The 17,669-nt window shown below is 56.2% G+C and overlaps 2 protein-coding genes across 14 annotated transcripts in view; one reads left to right on the forward strand and one right to left on the reverse strand.

Moving 5' to 3' along the window:
- TSC1 (TSC complex subunit 1) overlaps window positions 1–7,110 on the forward strand; it is a 50,781-nt gene extending 43,671 nt beyond the window's left edge. For all 6 annotated transcript variants that reach the window (XM_035015527.1, XM_035015531.1, XM_035015530.1 and 3 more), the window contains 3 exons: window positions 1,018–1,205; window positions 1,290–1,451; window positions 1,813–7,110. In XM_035015527.1, the coding sequence (XP_034871418.1) occupies window positions 1,018–1,205; window positions 1,290–1,451; window positions 1,813–2,347 (885 nt within the window). In that variant the 3' untranslated portion in view covers window positions 2,348–7,110. The remainder of the gene's footprint in view (window positions 1–1,017; window positions 1,206–1,289; window positions 1,452–1,812) is intronic.
- Window positions 7,111–7,833: 723 nt separating this feature from the next.
- Window positions 7,834–17,669, reverse strand: part of SPACA9 (sperm acrosome associated 9) — a 34,195-nt gene continuing 24,359 nt past the window's right edge. For 2 of the 8 annotated variants that reach the window (XM_035015543.1, XM_035015539.1), the window contains exons 2-4: window positions 12,063–12,243; window positions 9,827–10,029; window positions 7,834–9,146 (exon numbers count right to left, since the gene is read on the reverse strand). In XM_035015543.1, coding sequence (XP_034871434.1) covers window positions 8,813–9,146; window positions 9,827–10,029; window positions 12,063–12,206 — 681 coding nt within the window. In that variant the 5' untranslated portion in view covers window positions 12,207–12,243 and the 3' untranslated portion in view covers window positions 7,834–8,812. The other 6 variants (XM_035015544.1, XM_035015537.1, XM_035015536.1 and 3 more) reach the window with 6 other exon arrangements.

The raw sequence follows: 17,669 nt of genomic DNA on the forward strand, positions 1-17,669 counted from the left end.
GATCTGGTGCCCAGTTCTGAGCTTAAATCTCTGGAGTTCCACACCAGGAAAGCATTCACTGGTCATCTTCGAGGCAGGGACACCTCCGTGGAAGCTCATCTCCTTGCTTTTTACGGTTTGTTTTCTATTCTTTTTTTTTTAAGATTTTATTTATTTAGTTGAAAGAGAGTGTGCAGGAGCGGAGGGTTTGTTATCTTTAAAAACAACAACAAACCTACGCTAAGTTTTATGTTACGTATACCTTACCACAGTGAAAACACACGATACAAATGTCACACACGCTTGTTAGAAGAGTGTTGTTTCCATGTCTCCTCTGAGCACGGGTGCACACGTGCTCTGGGTGTCCAGCTGGCTCAGTCTTTGGGCGGGCAGGCCGTCTGCCTGGCATGGTCTGCGGGCTTCGGGGTGCCTGATCCACGCGGGCAGCGTTGCCCAAGCAAGCCCGGCCCACTGCGCTGCGCCTGCTAGCTTTCCCTTAGTCGGTGTGAGGGGAGAAGAGTCTAAAAGAAAACAAATCACCTAAGACACCCCTATGTTATTTTGAAATAACTGAATATTGGTATAGTTTCGTTTGGTGTTTGTGAATGTCACTGTTTACATAGTTGATCCTACTGTTCACATGGTTTTATATGAAGTCTGCTTTTCTATCTTTTTACTGATACATAAACTGTAGGTTTACTAGAAACTTGTAGATATAAAATGTATTTTAACTCACTTAACTGTTCTCCTGGCATTAGACTTAACAATGCTTCCAGTTTTTTGCTCTTCTAAACATGATACAATGATTATTTTTGTGCCAAAATGTCTAGTCGTGTTTCAGATGACTTCCTCAGGGGCAGATTTCAAGGAGGGGTTACTAGATTAATACTTGCTGCCAGCTTACTTTGCAGAAAGTTGTACGAATTCCGATTCCCAGCAGCAGTGCCCCAGAGCGCCTTCTCAGTGCTTAGTGCCTTGCTTTCGCACAACAGAGGTAGCACACTCGTTTTCTCGGACTAACTCCGGCCCCTCTTGTAGGAGGTAGAAATGATGAAAGCTGCGTGTCGGAAAGAACTAGAAAAAAACAGAAGCCACGTTCTCCAGCAGAATCAGAGGCTCGATACCTCCCAGAAACGGATTTTGGAACTGGAATCTCACCTGGCCAAGAAAGACCACCTTCTTTTGGAGCAGAAGAAATATTTAGAGGATGTCAAAGTCCAGGCAAGGTAACTCTGGTGGGCATGGGTTTCTGCAGTGATGGGTTTTTTTGTCAGTGGGGCTTCCTATATTCTGGGTGGTCTGTGTTTCAGAGGACAGCTGCAGGCTGCAGAGAGCAGGTATGAGGCTCAGAAAAGGATCACCCAAGTGTTTGAGTTGGAGATCTTAGATTTATATGGCAGATTGGAGAAGGACGGCCTCCTGAAGAAACCTGAAGAAGAAAAAGCAGAGGCAGCTGAAGCGGCAGAAGAAAGGTAGGAACAAAGAGGCGGGAGCTGCAGCCTTGTCCCCGAGCCGCCAGCAGCAGAATAGGGCCCGCGTCTCGGGGCGTGAGAAACCGTCTCTGCTGGCTTAGGCGGGGCCGCCCGGGTGTCTCTCTGCATCCCGGTCCTTGGCCCCAGATTGCGGGATGTGGTCACAGGAAGTGCTCACATGTGCGATCTCCATCTCCCGTCCCTCGCTGAGACTCGGTTTCTCTTGCCGAGACCTCCCACTCAGGTTCCCCACTCGAAAGCGCAGAGTTCAGTGTCTGTGGGCCCGCGTAGTTGCACGTCCCTCCCACACACGCAGGCACCGCCAACGCCGCCCCTCTTCTCCTCCCTGGGTTTCTTACAGGCTTGCCTGTTGCAAGGACGGCTGCTCGGATTCCGTAACAGGGCACAGCGAAGAGGCATCTGGCCACAACGGCGACACCAAGCCCCCCCGACCCGGCGGCAGCGCGCGGGCCAGCGGCGCGAGTAGAGGGGGTGGAGGTGGCCGCGGCGGCAGCAGCAGCGAGCTTTCAACCCCGGAGAAACCCCCCATCCAAAGGGCCGGCCTGTTCAGCAGTCGGTGGGAAACTACTGTGGGAGAGTCTGCCACCAGCATCCCCACGACTGTCGGCTCCCTTCCCAGTTCAAAAAGCTTCCTGGGCATGAAGGCGCGAGAGTTATTTCGTAATAAGAGTGAGAGTCAGTGTGATGAGGACAGCGTGACCATCAGTAGCCTTTCTGAGACGCTAAAGACAGAACTGGGCAAAGACCCGGGTGTGGAAGCCAAGACCCCCCCGAACCTCGACGGCCTGCACCCCTCCCCCCCGAACCTGGACAGTGTTGGACAGCTCCACATCATGGACTACAACGAGACTCATCATGAACACAGCGAAGGATGACGGTCACTCAGTGTTAACTTGCAGGTTGCTGGCGTAGAACAGGAGGTGTGAATGCACGTTCCCAGGCTTTCCTGTCTCCAGGGTCTGGGTGGCTAGCTCACGCGGTGGAAATGGGATGGAGGTCCTTTTGACAGTTGACTGAATGCAGAACGGTTTTTGGATCTGGCATTGAAATGCCTCTTAACTTTCCCCTGAGCCCACTCCCCAGCCTGTCTTTATTTACCCAGCAGTGTGGACTAATCCGAGGGCCAGTTTGCGTTCCTCAGTAGCTTTATTTTCTTCCTTCCCCCACAATGGTTGCGCCCTTTGAACCTGTGCAATATGAGGCCAAATTTAATCTTTGAGTCTAACACACCACTCTCTCCTTCCCTGAAACTCGGAGAATGGGTTGGCTGTCCGTTAGCCCAGGTAACTGGTGGTGTTGCAGGTAAGTCTCGTTTTGTCCCTTTCCACAGGGATGTATGTAGCTTGCGAAGCCGGTCGACTTCACGTGGAAGCTTTTCACATGAGACTTTGTCACCGCTTTTTGGTTCTGAAGTGCAGCCTCTCTAGCAGCAGATCTAGAGAAGCAATTGTTTATTCCCCCTTACGTTCTTTTGGCGGTTCTGATAAGCTTCCTAGAAAGTTCTGTGTGAACAAACGTCTGTTCTTAGAGGAGTCTGGAGCTGGCACCATGGAGACCATCCTTTTCCTTTGGGAATGCTCTGTCCCTCCTTCCCCGCTACCTCCTATTTATTTGGTGTTCGCTAGAAAGCTGGGACTGCTCCGACCAGGCTGGCGTAGGGGTGGTAAAACCCGCTCTCTGCAGGAGGGGAGGTTGGTGGCTTGAGCAGTTGCCTGAGAAGCCCTTGTGGACCAGGAACTGCCCCTCGGGCAGGGCTGTGCTAGCTGAGCCCCGGGGTTCACCCCTCCCTCCGTGTTTCCGTGAGCCTCTCGTTTGTGCCAGCTTCTTGGTGATGCTGCTGCAGAAAGGCTCGGAAGGTCCAAAGAGTTTCTTCAGCATTTAAATGACCGTTGCTTCTCAGGCTGCTAGAGCCGCGTCGCCGTTGCTGGTTCTAGACCACCAAAAAGGTAACAGCTTTCTCACACCAGCTAACTTTCCGGGGCCGACCTCCAGGGAGCTTGATGCTGCTCCCTTCCCGCACGTTAGTCGTGGCCGAGCGTGTTAGAGCAGAGTCCTGGCGAGCGTTGACAAAGGCGGTCTGACGTGCACCCTGGGCTGCCTGCACACGCTCGGGTGACCGCAGCACAGCATCTGAACTCAACACAGGCTCCAGAGGTAGATGCTAGAAGCCTAAGAGTGGTTGCTTAGTGTCCCAGCTGAGGCAGAGAGAGACCGGTAGGAAAGAGCCGATGAACTTGGTTTTTCTCTTTTCTATTCTTTTAGTTAAAAGTATATGAGGGGGTTCAGCCGTGAGGGGGGAAAAGACGGACTGTAATGGTACGAAATCTTATTGCTTACAGAAGCTCCCAGCATGTGAGGGTGAAGGTCTTTTGTTTTAAGTGTTGCAGTAAACATGCTAGCACTCCTGACCAGAGGGGGCGAGGTCACGAGAGACGCTGTGTCACCACCACTACGCTGGCTGGAGGCCTCGTCGGGACAGGATCTTCAGGTGTGCTCTACTGTGCCGGCCCTGCCCGGCCCGGCAGTGGCCGCTGGATGTCCCGTGTGGACTAGCAGTAACCCCATGTGGTGAATTCAGCTTTGTCCAAAGGAGAGCATAAAATCGAGTATGTCCTGTTTCCTCGTTCAGTTTTAGGAAAGGAAAACATGAACGAATTCAGAAAGGAAACATGTTAACTGGATGCCTACTGAAACCAGGTCAGAATGCTCACCCTCCCCCCGCCTGAGAGACTGCCACAGAACAAAGACACCAGGCGTTTAAATCAAAGCCTTTTCCCTGATTAACTGGCAGAGGCAGAGGCCAATGTAGAGAAAGAAAAAACATTTTTAAGAACTGAGAAGATGTAAAAATACAGGGGAGAAGAGGGAGGCAGCGTGGTGAAGTGGGCCGTGGCCTGCGCTGGAGGCTCCACGGGCAGGTCTCTGGGCCCAGGGCCCTTGGCACATCCCTCCGGCCCAGCCGGCTGCTCAGCTCGACAACCATGGCCAGCCTAGGGGAGCTGCGCTCAGCTTCCTTTGCGTTCTAGGGGGCCGGGCTTTTTATTCAGCCAAGGCTGGGGGATTGAGGCCTGGACGTGTGTTGAAGTTACCCAGCCTGAACATTTAGGCTTTTATGTTGCAAAGGACTCAAGTCAATAGTAAGGTTTAGTTTGGTTTTAAAAACAATAAACCTGCCAGGGGCCAACAGGCCACCGATTGCGCTGCAGCGAGTCTTTTTAAGGACTGAAAGGTGATAGTAGAGGGACACTAGAGAGAGAATTCGAGCCTGGGAGCTGGCAGGGCAAAGGTATTAGAATAGTTAGAGCATCAGGTCGAGCAGCTTGGGCAGGTCAGGCTTGGGCAGCTCGGGCAGCCTCTGCCCGGCCACTCGGAGCATGCTTGCCTGCCTCAGAGCCGTGTGGCCAGCGTGCGTGACCTGCTCTGCTCCCCACCCGACACTAACCAGGGTCAGCACAGGCCCTGGGGTTGCAGTCTGCTTCTTGGGCAGCATGAAATTTGTTTTCAAAAGGAGCACTACAGTTCATGGGGGCGGCGTGGTCTCCATAGAGAAAGCGCATTCCCGAGTCCACTGCAGGACGGAAGCGCGTGGGCCTCTCTCAGACAGGACTTTGAGGGATTTTTAAAAAGCTTTTGACAGGGCTCTGCCATAAAGTCTACAGACATCGTTAGTGTAGCATTGGAAGACGTACCTAGTCACGAGTAAGAAAATAAATCCAAAGGCAGGAGACAGAGGTCGTTTCTTGGGTCAGGAGGTTTTTAAAGGCTTCCGTGAGCCGAGTGCTAGGCCCAGCTGTGGGCGGCCAGTGGGCGGCCGTGGCCTTCCTAGCTTGGTCAGCAGAGTGTTTCAGCTGCTGGGGATTCTTACCAGGCTCCGTGGGTGCAGAGAAGCGACAGGTCAGCTGCTGTGTGTGCCGTGTGGAGGGGAAAGGGGCCAGCTCTTCCGAGCAGGGAACCTGGGAGCCACTGACATGGACGGTGAGCCCACCGTGCAGCTGTGGTCCAAGAGGCTGGCACATCACGGGGCAAAATCAGGACGACAGGACACGAAACTCTAGACCCTGGGCCGTCCCCATTTGCCACAGCCTGTGTAGTTTCTAGAGGTTTTGTCACAAAAGGCCAAAGTTTTATGGTTGTGCAGAAGGGGGTGGCTGATCCAGCGGCCGCGATGAGGGGGTCCCCGTGAGCTGGGCTGTAGGGGTTCAGACTCACAGTTCCGAATGAAAACTTGGGTGTTTCTGTGTAGAGAATGTAGCATGTGCTGTGACTAGCCAGTGGGAGTTTGTACCAAATACTAGAACATCCACTTGAAGCCAGAAAGAACGGGAGAACGAGTGAGAGGAAGTGCCACGTGGAGTGCCAAGAGATGGGAGGAAGCCGTGCAGGTTAAGGAGAGTGCGGGTGGCGCGGAGGCTTGGTCTGGAGCCACAGTCCGGGTGGAGGGCCACCCAGCCTCTCTCAGTGGTCCTAGGCCGAGCCCAATCCCACCCAGAGACCCCACCCACGTCTCCTGCGGGGAAGAGAGGGGCTCATGGAATGACCCCCATCAGCGCAGCTCCTCCTGCTCCTTTCCACTCTGGAGGTGCACGCTGGAAACCGATCTCCAGCCCCACCATGTCTGTATGTTTCTGCCCAGACTTCTCTAACTCGAGCCCTCCTTGCCCCTCCCCTTCCCTCCTCCCTCCCCTCCTCCCTCCCCTCCCCCGTGTGGCAGAGGAATTGGTTGCCCTCCAGGAGGCTTTTCCGTATAGGTGAAAGAGCAAGTGTAGGTCGGAGCCGGCCCCAGGCTGCTGCTGTGACCCTTGTCCCATGTGGCTCGTGTCCCCATCCAGGGCTCTCTGACGTGTGCAGGGAGAGTGGGTTCCTGTCTTTTCCATGCTGTCCTCCGGTCTGTACGTGCTCACCTGAGAGAAGAGGGGCTGTAGCAACCAGGGAAGCCTGCCCGGGGTAGTGAGCCCCTGCACCCGCCACTGCAGAGCCCTCTGCCCCCCTTCCCTTCCCTTCACCACCGAATTGTCCGTCGGGGATAAGTAGGTCAGTTGAACCATTGGAATAGATGCTTTAGAGGAGACCCCTGAGAGTTTGAGACCCACCCCCCATCACCCCCTCCTCCTTTCCCCCACCTCGCTACAGTGTTTGGACAGGAGGGTACAGCGCTGCTGGATGCAGCAGATACTCTGGCTGATCAAAGAGGCGGCTGGGCATTTTGCACTAGGAAGAATCAGTGATCACTTTTCAGAAGACTTCTATGGACCATAATAAGTATATTACGGAGGAACAGATTTTGTTAAGACGTAATCTAGTTTTGTAACTCAATCATGGATCAACCACATGTGGCTAACTTGCAGTTTAAAGGGGTCCCATCAGTGAAAAAAAGATTTTTTTTTAACCGACTGCTTTTAGTTAAATTTGAGAAAGTCCTCTTGTCAAAAGGTTTAAACCTTCCCGCCTTGATCTTAAAAGCATGTCAAACAATCCACGTCAGATGCCATAAACAAGAACTGCGAGAGAAAATGGTACAATCTTAGTAAATGGGAATTGGAATCAAAAGGGTTTGCTGTCCTTCTTAGAACGTTCTAAAATGTCAAGGCAGTTGCTTGTGTTTAACTGTGAACAAATAAAAATCTATTGTTTTGCACTATTCTGCTGTGTTGACATGAAGTGACTCGCGCTGGCCTCTGAGGGACTTGTAGGCAAAGTAGGGACCCGTCCACGGATGCAGAAGCTTCCAGCCTGGCTTGGTTGGTCACCTCAGGTGGCTGGAGGAGGTGCTGACAAGTAGAATCTGGCTTTCGTCTCTCTAGGACCCTTTTTGTTCTAGCCCATTCTCTGGCCCACAGCCACAGATCCTCCCTTTCTCTGCCTCGGATTCCTGCCTTCCCCCGCCGAGAGTGGCATGGTGGCATGGAGCGGGTGATGTGAGTCATCCCCACCCAGACTCTCCAAGCCAGACGGCCTGCAGGGGCTGCACTGCTGTCCCACCTCGTGCTGGGAGTATGCTTGCCTCCCTACGAGTTGGCTGGCCGTTGGCTTTAATACAGTCCTTTTGGTGGCACCCAGGTGACACCGAGGTCATCGAGAGCTTACCGGTCCTGTTCTGTGAGTGTGCCAGGGAGAAGGGCAGCTGGCACCCACCACCTTCCTTCCGTTACGTCATCAGGGGTTTGGAGGAAGGCAGGAAACTACCTCAAACAATTGTTCGATCCAGCCTTGCCTCACCATCTCTTCCTTGGAACAGACATTTCCAGCTGTCCCTGGAAATCGGTATGCTCTGCCCATGTTAATGGCGGAAGCAGCTCTTTGAGAGAAAGACTCAGAGATGGCAGTTTTTGATTTTGTCTGGAAAATTCAGATGTCTATTCAGATTCCTGTCTGAACAGCTTCTAACTACGGAAGGCCAGTTACGAGCTGGCCTGTGGGTCTTTGGCATGATCCCCCCGAGAGCAAATGTCTATAGTGGTTGCTCTTTGCTCGTGGTTTTGCTTGTGAGGCTACTGGCCAGTGTCCTCTGAGGTCTTAGGGTAAATAAAGAAGGGATAACTCCTAGGAAACCAAGCCAGGCAGAGAGGTGGGAGAACACTTTTTATTCTTGACGGTCGCCCCCGAGGAAGCAAGAACACAGAAGCTAAGTCGCCCCCTGTGAAGGGAAAAGCCAACAGTCAGTCAGAACTTCCAGCAAGCGCAAAAGCCAGAGACACATTCTATAATGTCGGGGCCTTGACTGTGTTGTGAAAATCAGGAAACTGTCCTTGCACGGGAGCCATAAAATCAGAATTCTTCCGGCTTCTCTCATGGCCTCCCCTCTCCCAAGTAAAGGAGAGCAAAGGCAGGTTCGTTCCCCTTTGGGTTTTGGTCCAGAGACCTAATCACACTGAGGAAGTCCACCGTGCCGGCCCTCAGCATCCTGGCAGGCCAAGCAGCCAGATCTTGCAGGAGCCGAGCCTTGCCTACAGTTGCCGCTGTGGTGGGAAAGGAGCTGGCAGGCCTCCGGCTCGGCGGCTCGGCCCAGAAAGCCGGACCTGCAGCGTGGCCGGGCCCGGCAGGGTGCGGGCTGGGAGCTCCCAGAGCACCTGGGCAGGCCGGTGACCCCAGCTCTCAGCAGCCTCCCCGGGACACCCGCTCCCACCAACACCGGAAGTGGGGGTCCTCTTCATTGGCTCAGAGGCGAGGAGAGCTTAGAAGTGAACGTGACAGAGGGAGAGAGGTTCTCAACAGTATATTGGGCAGGCCCTCTGGGGTTCATCCGTGGCGGGGACTGTGGGCGCCAAAGAATGGATCAGCCGGTGGAGACCAAGTTAAGTGACCAAGCACCCTACGGGACGCAGCAGCTTGCCGGCTCTGAGTTACAGTTTCCCGCCAGGCGGTCTCCAGGGAGGTTTGAGACATCCTGTGTCATTCCCCCTAGGTTTGGGGCTGTCTTTTGTAAGTCGCCTACGTTTGTGCTTCCTTAACCGAGGCTGGGTGCCTGTGGTCCAGGCAGGGCGAGCGGCCGCCCCGGTGGCTTCCTGGCGTGCCTGGGGCTCACTCACATGCTGCAGGGCTTTGCGGGGCAGCTTCTCCGAGTGGGCGACCCATTCTTTCATTAAGTCCAGGACGATGGGGATGAGGCTGACGATGCCTCCGTAGTGGTTCCTGGCCTCGTCACAGCTGAGGTGGTTCACCACGTCGTGAGGGTACCTGCGGGGCAGCAAGAGGGCTCCGTCCAGGCCCGGGGCAGGCCCTAATCCTGGGCGCCCCTCAGAATCCCCTGGGGAGGCTTGGGGCCGCACGGGCCGAGCCGCACTCTCTCCCGGACCGCGGTTCGGCGGGCCTGCGGCCCAGGAGCCCTGGCTGATGCAGGGGTGAGGGGCAGGACTCTGGAAGCACTCGCCTTCGGTTGTAGAACCCCGGATCAGGGGCCCTGGAAACCTGCCGGAACTGCTCCAAAACCTGCTGGTTAGTCCCTCTGCCTCTTCTCCACCCCGATAATTAAACGGCATGCTCCGAACAGGGCGCCCTGTGCTGAGGGCCCCCGGGGCGCAGAATGAGGGAGCCGCACTGGCGGTACTGGGGCTTCTCCGTGGGCTTCTGGGAACACGTGCCCTGCGACCCCCTTCCCTTTGCCCGGTACCGGCTCCACTCTACCTGCGGCCTCAGCAGCCCTCGTTTGCACTAAAACGGCTTGTGGGGTTGGCCCTTCCAGCAAGTCAGTGGGCCTGGGAGTTCCCACCGGGGCAGGGGCTCTGGACAGTCGCCACAGGATCCACCCGCGGGGACGCACCTGCCCTCTGGGCAGAAGCCGGCTCCTTCCTGCTGGTCGGTCGCCCCGCTCCCTCCCCGCCCCGCTGCCCTCCGCAACAGGCCCAGAAGGGACTCACTTTGCCCTGAGGCTGCTCAGGTCGTTGCTTTGGCTAACCAGGGATTTGCATTTCTCAAGCAGGTTGCTGGTGGCCGGGCTGCCGGAGTGCAGGGCTTCGAAGTGCTGACACAGCCTGCTCAGCTCTGCGCAGATGTCCAGGAACAGGCGCAGAACGCGCCGGTCTGTGGCGTTGTGGCAGTAATGCTCCGCGTAGCTCTGCACCTGCGGGGGCCGCAGGCCGGGCGCTCAGGGGGCGGGGTCACGGGGCCCACGCGGCTGCACGCAGTTTCGGTCACGGTCACGGAGCGTCCCCGGCGCTGCGCCACGCGCCGTGCAGCCTGGACCTCGCACCTCTCAACACGCTCACCTAAACCCCACCGGGCACCACGCACCCCAGCCAACACCTAAAGCAAAGAGCGCTGCTCCCCGACCTTTCGGGCCACAGTCCCCCTCAGGCCCCACTGCGGAGCAGAGAGAAGGCACTAAATCCTCTGAAGTTTCCTCGTCCTGTGTCTCCAAGGTAGAGGAAGGAGGGACAAGGGGAGCCGGCAGAGGGATCACCCACAGAAGGTAGTCTGAACCTCACACCACACACTGACACCAACTCTAGGATGAAGAGCGTAAACGCCAAACAAAACGAAAGCTCCCCTGTGAACGTGTTCCAGATGCAGGAGTCGGGACGCCTTTCTCCAGTCCTTAAAGGTGTTCAGAATGGTGAGACCGCTGATCCGCGTTCAACCCCTCTCCCTGGGCGGAATGGAGGTCCTTCCCGGGCAGGGGCTCTTCCTCTCTATCCAACCTCACCTCCCCCCCCCGCCCCGCCCCTGTCTCTCTGGATCTGAGGTCAGGCAAGGGGGAGGCCTGGCCTTGGGCTGGGGAGAAACTGGCTGCGGTCCAGGCAGGATCACTGGCCCATTTCCCCAAGGCAGGCCCTACACGTGGCGGGCCGGTGGCCGGGGACATCACCTCCCTCCCCTAGCAGCCAGAACTTTTAAGTCTAAACCAGGTCCCCTTTCTGTTGCTAGGGGATGTCCTCCCACATGATCTGAGTGGTTGCAAGTCCAGCAGCTCTGGGGGGTGGGGGGGCTCCGGCCACCTCCATATCTGCTGGGCACTGCGGAGGGTGAGGAGGGGCCTGGCCCGCGGTGTAACCACAACACAGCAGTCGCTGGGCTACCTGGTGTGTGCGCGGGTTACCTGTGGATGACCCAGCTCAGGGAGGGCTTCCCACAGAGAGTCAAACCCTGGGGCCGCTGTTTACCAAGAGCCTTTGCTGAACCAGGGGTCAGAAGGCCACTCCCTTGTGCGTGTGAGGGGGGTGGGGGTGCGGGTCTCAGATGCTCCTTCCTGATAAACCTGTCCAGTGGCCTTGGAAGTCAGAGCCTTTGGGGAACGGGCTAGAAAAAGGATGTAGCTAACTGACTTCCAGATAGTTCAGGGGAAAGAGGCTATTTTCTGTAGGTTTAAAAAGTTTTCAAGTTAAAAAACCGGGAGAGGCTTTTACATATATTAGAAGAAGGGATTTTTTGAAGGATGCAGGCAGGGTTGCTATTCTCTGTGGGCCCGTGCACTTCTCCTAAGCAGTTCTGAGCTCTGAGGCCGCACCCGCCCCACGCCATGAGCCACTGGCCTTCCACAAGCTGACCGTGGGCCTGAGGCATGAGTGCAGTTGGGAGGGTCCCACCTACGTGTGTGCCGCTTCCTGGAAGGCATGTTCGGTCTTCGGCAGAGCAAACTGGGATAGAGCTAACTCACGAGGACACCCGGGTTACGTGAAAATGTTTGCAGACGGAGGTGGGGTGGGGGTGGAGCAATGTGCTTGGCGCCTCCCAGTTTCTCAGATCCCAGTAGGATCTGACAGCTGGGACCACAGGCATCAGACGCTGGCTGAGAGTCTCCCTCATGATCTCCCTAAATCCGCATACTCCCCGGAGGTTCTCACTCTACAGAGTAACAACTGGGGCACAGACAGGTGACTGCCGGCCGGAGGTCACAGGGTGCGTGGGGCTGAGCCAGGACCTGAACCCTGGCTGGCAGTGTCCAGCCCATGTTTGTAACCACTTTGTTATTTACTTGGGGAGGGGATGCCTGGCTCATTCCACTAGTTAGGCTCCGAGTCCTGACTCTGGCACAAAGGTGCTTGCCCCCTCTGGGCTTCAGTTTCATCTTTCAAGTAAGGTGTCACCCAGGAATCTCTGGGCCTGGCAGGCCCCTGGGAGCCCGGCCCCGCCGCCCGCCAGCCCACGGGATGCCACCTGTCCGATGCTGGCGATGGGCCGGATCTTGTCGTGGGCGTTCTCCCTGCAGTGCTCCAGAGCGGCGATGAAGGTGAACTGTTGCTGTTGGAAGAGCTTGTACTTCTGCTCGATGTTTCGAAGAGACTCCTTCACCTCATTCATTGTCTTCCTCAGTGGTCATTCACAGGAGAAGGGGGATCTATGGGGAGGAAGAGTGCAGGGCTGAGGCCCCAGGCACAGACTGCAGAGCCAGCTCTGGAGTCCCAGACCAACATGCCTAGGCCCCTCTCGGGCGAGCACCGCGCTCACTCCAGATGCCCCAGGCCGTCCAAGACAGAGCAGAGCCTGACCCAGGTCCCTCTACCCTCCAAGGACACATTCTTTGCCATCAACTGTGACTTCCTTCCCTCAAGTGTGGACACAGATTGCTCTGGTCCTCAATTTCTCCAGACTGTGGACACACACACACACACACAGAGCCTCCAATGCCTTCCTGTGCTGTCAGCAACAGAGGGGATCACGGCATATGTCACAGAAAATAAGATCTGTGATTATCAGTTCGGACCAAATCATTTTAAACCATCTGCCTCTTTGCAATTGGTGGGAAAGTCTAGGGATTGTTTCCAGTGGGCCAAGCAGGGGAAGAGCCTGTCCTGGATTGTCGAGTGTGAGAAGGTGCAGTTTCCCTGCTCTGTGCTTGGGTCAGGAGCCCTGATCTCAGGCTGGCACATTCTCAGGGCAGGGGCTGGCCTGATGGGAAACATTAACGCCATGGGGAGTGCTCTCTTCTGGTGCCTCACAGACTGTCCCTGGTGTGGTTCAGGTAGTCCACAAGGCGTCTAGAATCTTCTGTGAGCAGAGAAGGCTGTGGGTTCTGCTCCCTGTGACACCAGTTTTGCTGAGCCTGTGCAAGATACCCAGGGCCAGATTTACGGAGCCCCAGAACTGGGAGACCTCGGTCGGTCAACTCCCCTTAACTTCCGGCGGGGGGCAGCTGAAGTCCAGGGTGTCACAGCAAGCTCGTCGGAGACCCCCTAGGTCCCAGGCTTCCTGACATCTGGCCAGAGTCCTCGAAGCCGCCCCAGCCGCCGCGCCTCCACCACGAGGCAGTAGCACATGTGTGCCCTGTGTGAGCGGGGGTCAGAGGAGGCTGAGCCACGGTGGGGTCCAAGTGAGTTGCTGCAAGGGCTGGGGCGGGGCAGAAGACATCCCAGGCTTCCCGGCAGGCCCCAGGTGGAGAGGAGCAAGCCCAAGGGAGACGGGAGGCCAGGGCAGGGCTGGAGCAGGGAGGGCATCTCCGAGGCAAGAAGAGGGATGAAAGAAAATGCAAGAACAGATGAGAAGGTGGCCTCCAGGACACGATGGGGGCGGCACATCAGAGAACTCGGGGAGCGCTGGGAGCTGAGTCGCGCCAGGATGGGCCCTGATAATGGCGCCCTGTGAACCTCAGTGGGTCGAGGAGGACATTCAGCAGCAGTGCCCAGCGCACCGCCCCCCGGGAGCCACGGTGCCTGTTTGCTCACAGCAGCTGCAGCTCTATGGGGGTGGGCCTGGGCCAGGGCCGGGCTGGGCGCCCATGTCCTCCCCACTCAGTCCCCTGCCTGCCGTGGGCAAGCGCAAAGGGGAGCCTGGGTTGTGGGGATGCAGTGGGGGCCCTCTCTTTGTCAGACACCTGGAACCCCTGCCAAGGTCCCCCTACCCCCTGCCCAGAGGTGGCAATGGGGGACGGGGTAAAGGGGGGCAAGGTTTTGGGTTGTATCTCCAATGGTGCAGGCTTACCAGGCAGGTGAGGCCCTCGGTGTGAAACTGAAGGGGCACCACAAAGCCCAGCAATCGAGCCAGGTAAAAATATTTGACACACTATTTGAAGAAATAAAAGTCAATAGCAAAAAGTCCACAAAGTGCCTGAATTTTAAGTAAACACAGGATGGGATCCAGTGCGGGGCCTTTTGCTGTACAGGAGTCCGAGGCAAAAGCAACAAGTAATACTGATCCTGTCTTTAAATTTTTAATAGTTTACTCTCAATGGTTTTTTTGCATTAGTTTTGATGTTTTTAAATGTTATTCGTCCTGATGGTGGGGGTTTTTGGTGCCCTTCACATTCTGCGTCAAGGCAACTGCCTTACTTGCCTCACCTAGTTTGGGCCTGGGGCTTACAAGTGACGCGGGGGCTGAAGGCCTAGGAAAGTCGGAGCCCAGCACACAGGGGGGTTTCGGGGGAGGAGTGGGAGCACGTGCTTTCAGTCTGGCCTTCCCCCATTAACGCTCGGGGCTGTGCTGGGTGGTTAAGAACCCAAGCCCGGAGTCCCATAGTCCTGCTTCAAATCCTGGTGCCCCTGCGGGGTGAGCCTCCGCGTTCTAACATGCTATTGGGAGAGGACAGGGCCAGCCTCCCAGCCTTGGGGTGAGGACTGTGGCAGGTGGCAGGTGTGGAGCCCAGCGCCTGGAATGCGGCAGCACCTGGTTGTCGGGGCAGCGAAAGCAGCTGTGATTACACGGTGTGCACACAATCACGGCAGCAGGCCACGACAGGCACGGTGTGCACCCCGAAAGCAGCAGAGGCTGCTGAGGGCTTGACCTCCTGGAGAGGAGAGGTGGGGAGGGTGGGGCAGAGGGGTGGGGACCCTGGCTAGAGGCTGGGAGGGGGTTATGTGGAATATTGTGAGCAAGCACAGAAGGCAGTGGACAGGGTAAGGCCGAGGGACCTAAGCGTCAGACAAAGCTAGGAGAACCACTGAAGGCCAAGAGGGGTAAGAAGCATGTCATGCGTTCATTCGTTCATTCATTCATTCATTCTGCAATGCCTCCCATACGCCAGACACCATTCTGAGTGCTGGGCTATATACAGCATTGAACAAAATAGACAAGATCCCCTTCCCTGGAGGGACTTATCTTTCAGAGTGGGAGGCAGACAATAAGGATGAGTGAATGAACCATGTTTTAGATAAGGGCACTGCTAAAGAGAAAAGGAAGCTGGGCAGTGGGATGGGCGTGTCGGGATGAAGAGCTTCACAGTCTGCAAGAGGGTCCTTTGCAGGGGGTGGGTGGGTGCGGGGCAGGGCAAACTAGAGCCATGCTCCAGCCTTCGAGGAGATCCTGAACACCCACCCCAACCCTCCTAACAGCAGTTACTCTCCATGGGGCCCTAGGAAAACCCTGGCCATGCATTAAGTCCTCACCTATGAAGGTACCATGATTATCCCATGACAGATGACGAAGCTGAGGTTACCCAGGTAGGAGAAGTGAGCCAACCAGGATCTCCCACTCAGCTCTGCCTAACTTTATAAAGTCTGGGCTCTCGGATAGCTCCCTCCTCTCTCTGTGATGGTCCATAGAGACAGACATGCCAGACATCAGATTGACCAGAGCTGGGAGCGGGTGGGTGGGGTGGAGGGGATACCAAAGGCCTGAAAAGCTGCTCAAACCCCCCTAGGGGTCAGGCACTGGCTGGACCCCTGGGCCTCATTTCCACTCCCGTGAGACTGTTCTCTGTTCCCCATCCCCTAGGGGGCTGCCCTAGGTGTCTGACTTCCTGCCACCCTCCTGGGGCTTCCTGGGGCTGTCAAGTTCTCTAAGGTTATAGCACTACCTCAGCTGGTGGCCCCAAGAGCCCCTGAGAGCAAAACTGACGTGGTTCTTGATCCTAGTGACTTGTGACATGCGCGCCAGGAATGTCGTGAGAAGAGCTGTAATAAGCTATCCAAAGTGATCGTCCCTTGAACGAGAGTCACTGCAGCCAAATTAGTGTGGATGAAAGGCACAGGGTGCAGGCACTTCTCGATCTGGGGGAGGAGGAAGGAAAAAATGATTACCCAATAGGTTTTAGGCTTTAATTGATTTGTATTTTTCCAGGCTGCTAAAGAAGATTAAATCGTGGTATGAAAAGAGCCTAAGGCTTAAAATAAATGAGGAGAAAGACAAGTCATTTCAGAAATGTCCAGGAAGCAAAGTGAACCTCTCCAGTGCAAATTGCGGGTTTGGTTGTTGTGTTCTTTGTTCAGGGGGAGGCAGCTTCCTTTTCTTCCCCAGCTGTCTTTGCAGTTGGCTTTGACAAGCCAACCAAGGTGTCCACGCTTTGAGGAAGCGGCTCTGAGGGGAAGAGGCAGAACTGCAGCCTTTTACATTGGAGGGCATGTCTCTGGGCAAGTGGCCGGTGGTGACGGCTTTGGCTAGGAGTCAGACGTCAGCCCTGGCTCTGCCTTTGCTTAACAAGTGAACTTGGCCAAGAATTTCCCTCTTTCTGGGCCTCAGTTTATCCATCTGTAAAATCAGGGGGTTTGGATTAGAAGATCTTCAAGGGGACTTCTGATTTTAATGCTTCACGATCAACCCCTGATGAGGAAAGAGGCCCAGAAAAGGGAAATGACTTTTGCCAGAAGTCATTCAGCCACAACCACTTTTCACCATTCTGATCCTCCAATTTCTTATCTGTAAAATGGGAATGAAGGTACTTATTTCTCAGGGCTGGTGCAGAGATTAAACGAGATAATATGGCTAATAGTAGCCCCTATGCATTGTGCACTTATTACATGCCAGTTACCAATACTTCAGGTATATTAGCTTCCTGGAATCCTTCCCTAATCCCCACTTCACAGGGGAGGAGAGTGAGGCACAGAGCAGGCTCACAAGGCCAGGTGGAGCCAGCAGCTGAACTTGGGGCAATCTGTACTGACAATGCCAGACGTCCTGTCCATAATGTACAGACCCCATAGTTTTGTTAAGAACACTGAGGGCTCAAAACCGGGGTAGCTCCTCCTAAAAATGGCAACAGACAAAAAGCTAGAGCTCCTAGTTCAGCGCTGTGTCTGATACCAGGCTGCCTGCCCTGTCCCACTGCGGACTGGCGCAACTCAAAAAGCTCCTTCCCCCAACCATGTCCTACCCCAGCCCGGTCCCGCACCAGCGGCAGTCCCCTCCATTCCTTTCCCCCCAACCCCCAGGGTTTGGGTGGGCCCGCCCGCCCCCGGCCCGCTTTAACCTTACTGCTCCTAGAGCAGCCTTCACTTACAGAGCGCTCTGAAGCTGGAGTGCCTCCAAGGATGTCTGGGGCCCCGGAAGGGCGGGGAGGCCCTTCCCAGGCCTGGGGAGGTCGATGAGAAGGGGCGGGGCCGCGGGCCCGATTGTTCCCGTGGGTGCCATAGCAATCGGGTCACGTGGCAGCCCCGCCCCACCCCGTGAGCCTAGGCCTTCCCGCCCGCCCCAGGGACTCCCCTACTTTTTCAAACCGTTCCCCAGCCTCTATTCATTTTAAAGATGGGGAAGCTGAGGCCCAGAGAACAGAACTGGGCCGGCCCTCAGAGCTCCCAACGCCCGGGTCGGGGTGCGACGGCGGAACCAGCGCAGGACCCGCCTCCCATCCCCTCTGTGGGTGGGAGGGTCGACGTGACCCTGAGCGTCCCAGCACCGGGGGCCCTCCCGAGGCACCTCTGGTCCTAGAAGGCCACTGCTGGAGCGGCCTGAGGGGTCCCGCTGAGACGTGCAGACTGCGGAGCGAGGCCCGCGCGGGGAAGCACCTGCCCCGCGGCGGCTGGTCGCGCGGGCCGAGGAGCCGGGGACCAAGCCGTGCTCCAGCCTGGAGGGCCGGCGGGCGCGCGCTGATGACGTAAGCGGCGGCCCTAGCGACGG

This window comes from Mirounga leonina, unplaced genomic scaffold (genome assembly GCF_011800145.1).
Source record: "Mirounga leonina isolate KUSES-001 unplaced genomic scaffold, KU_Mleo_1.0 Mir_170, whole genome shotgun sequence".
NCBI lineage: Eukaryota > Metazoa > Chordata > Mammalia > Carnivora > Phocidae > Mirounga > Mirounga leonina.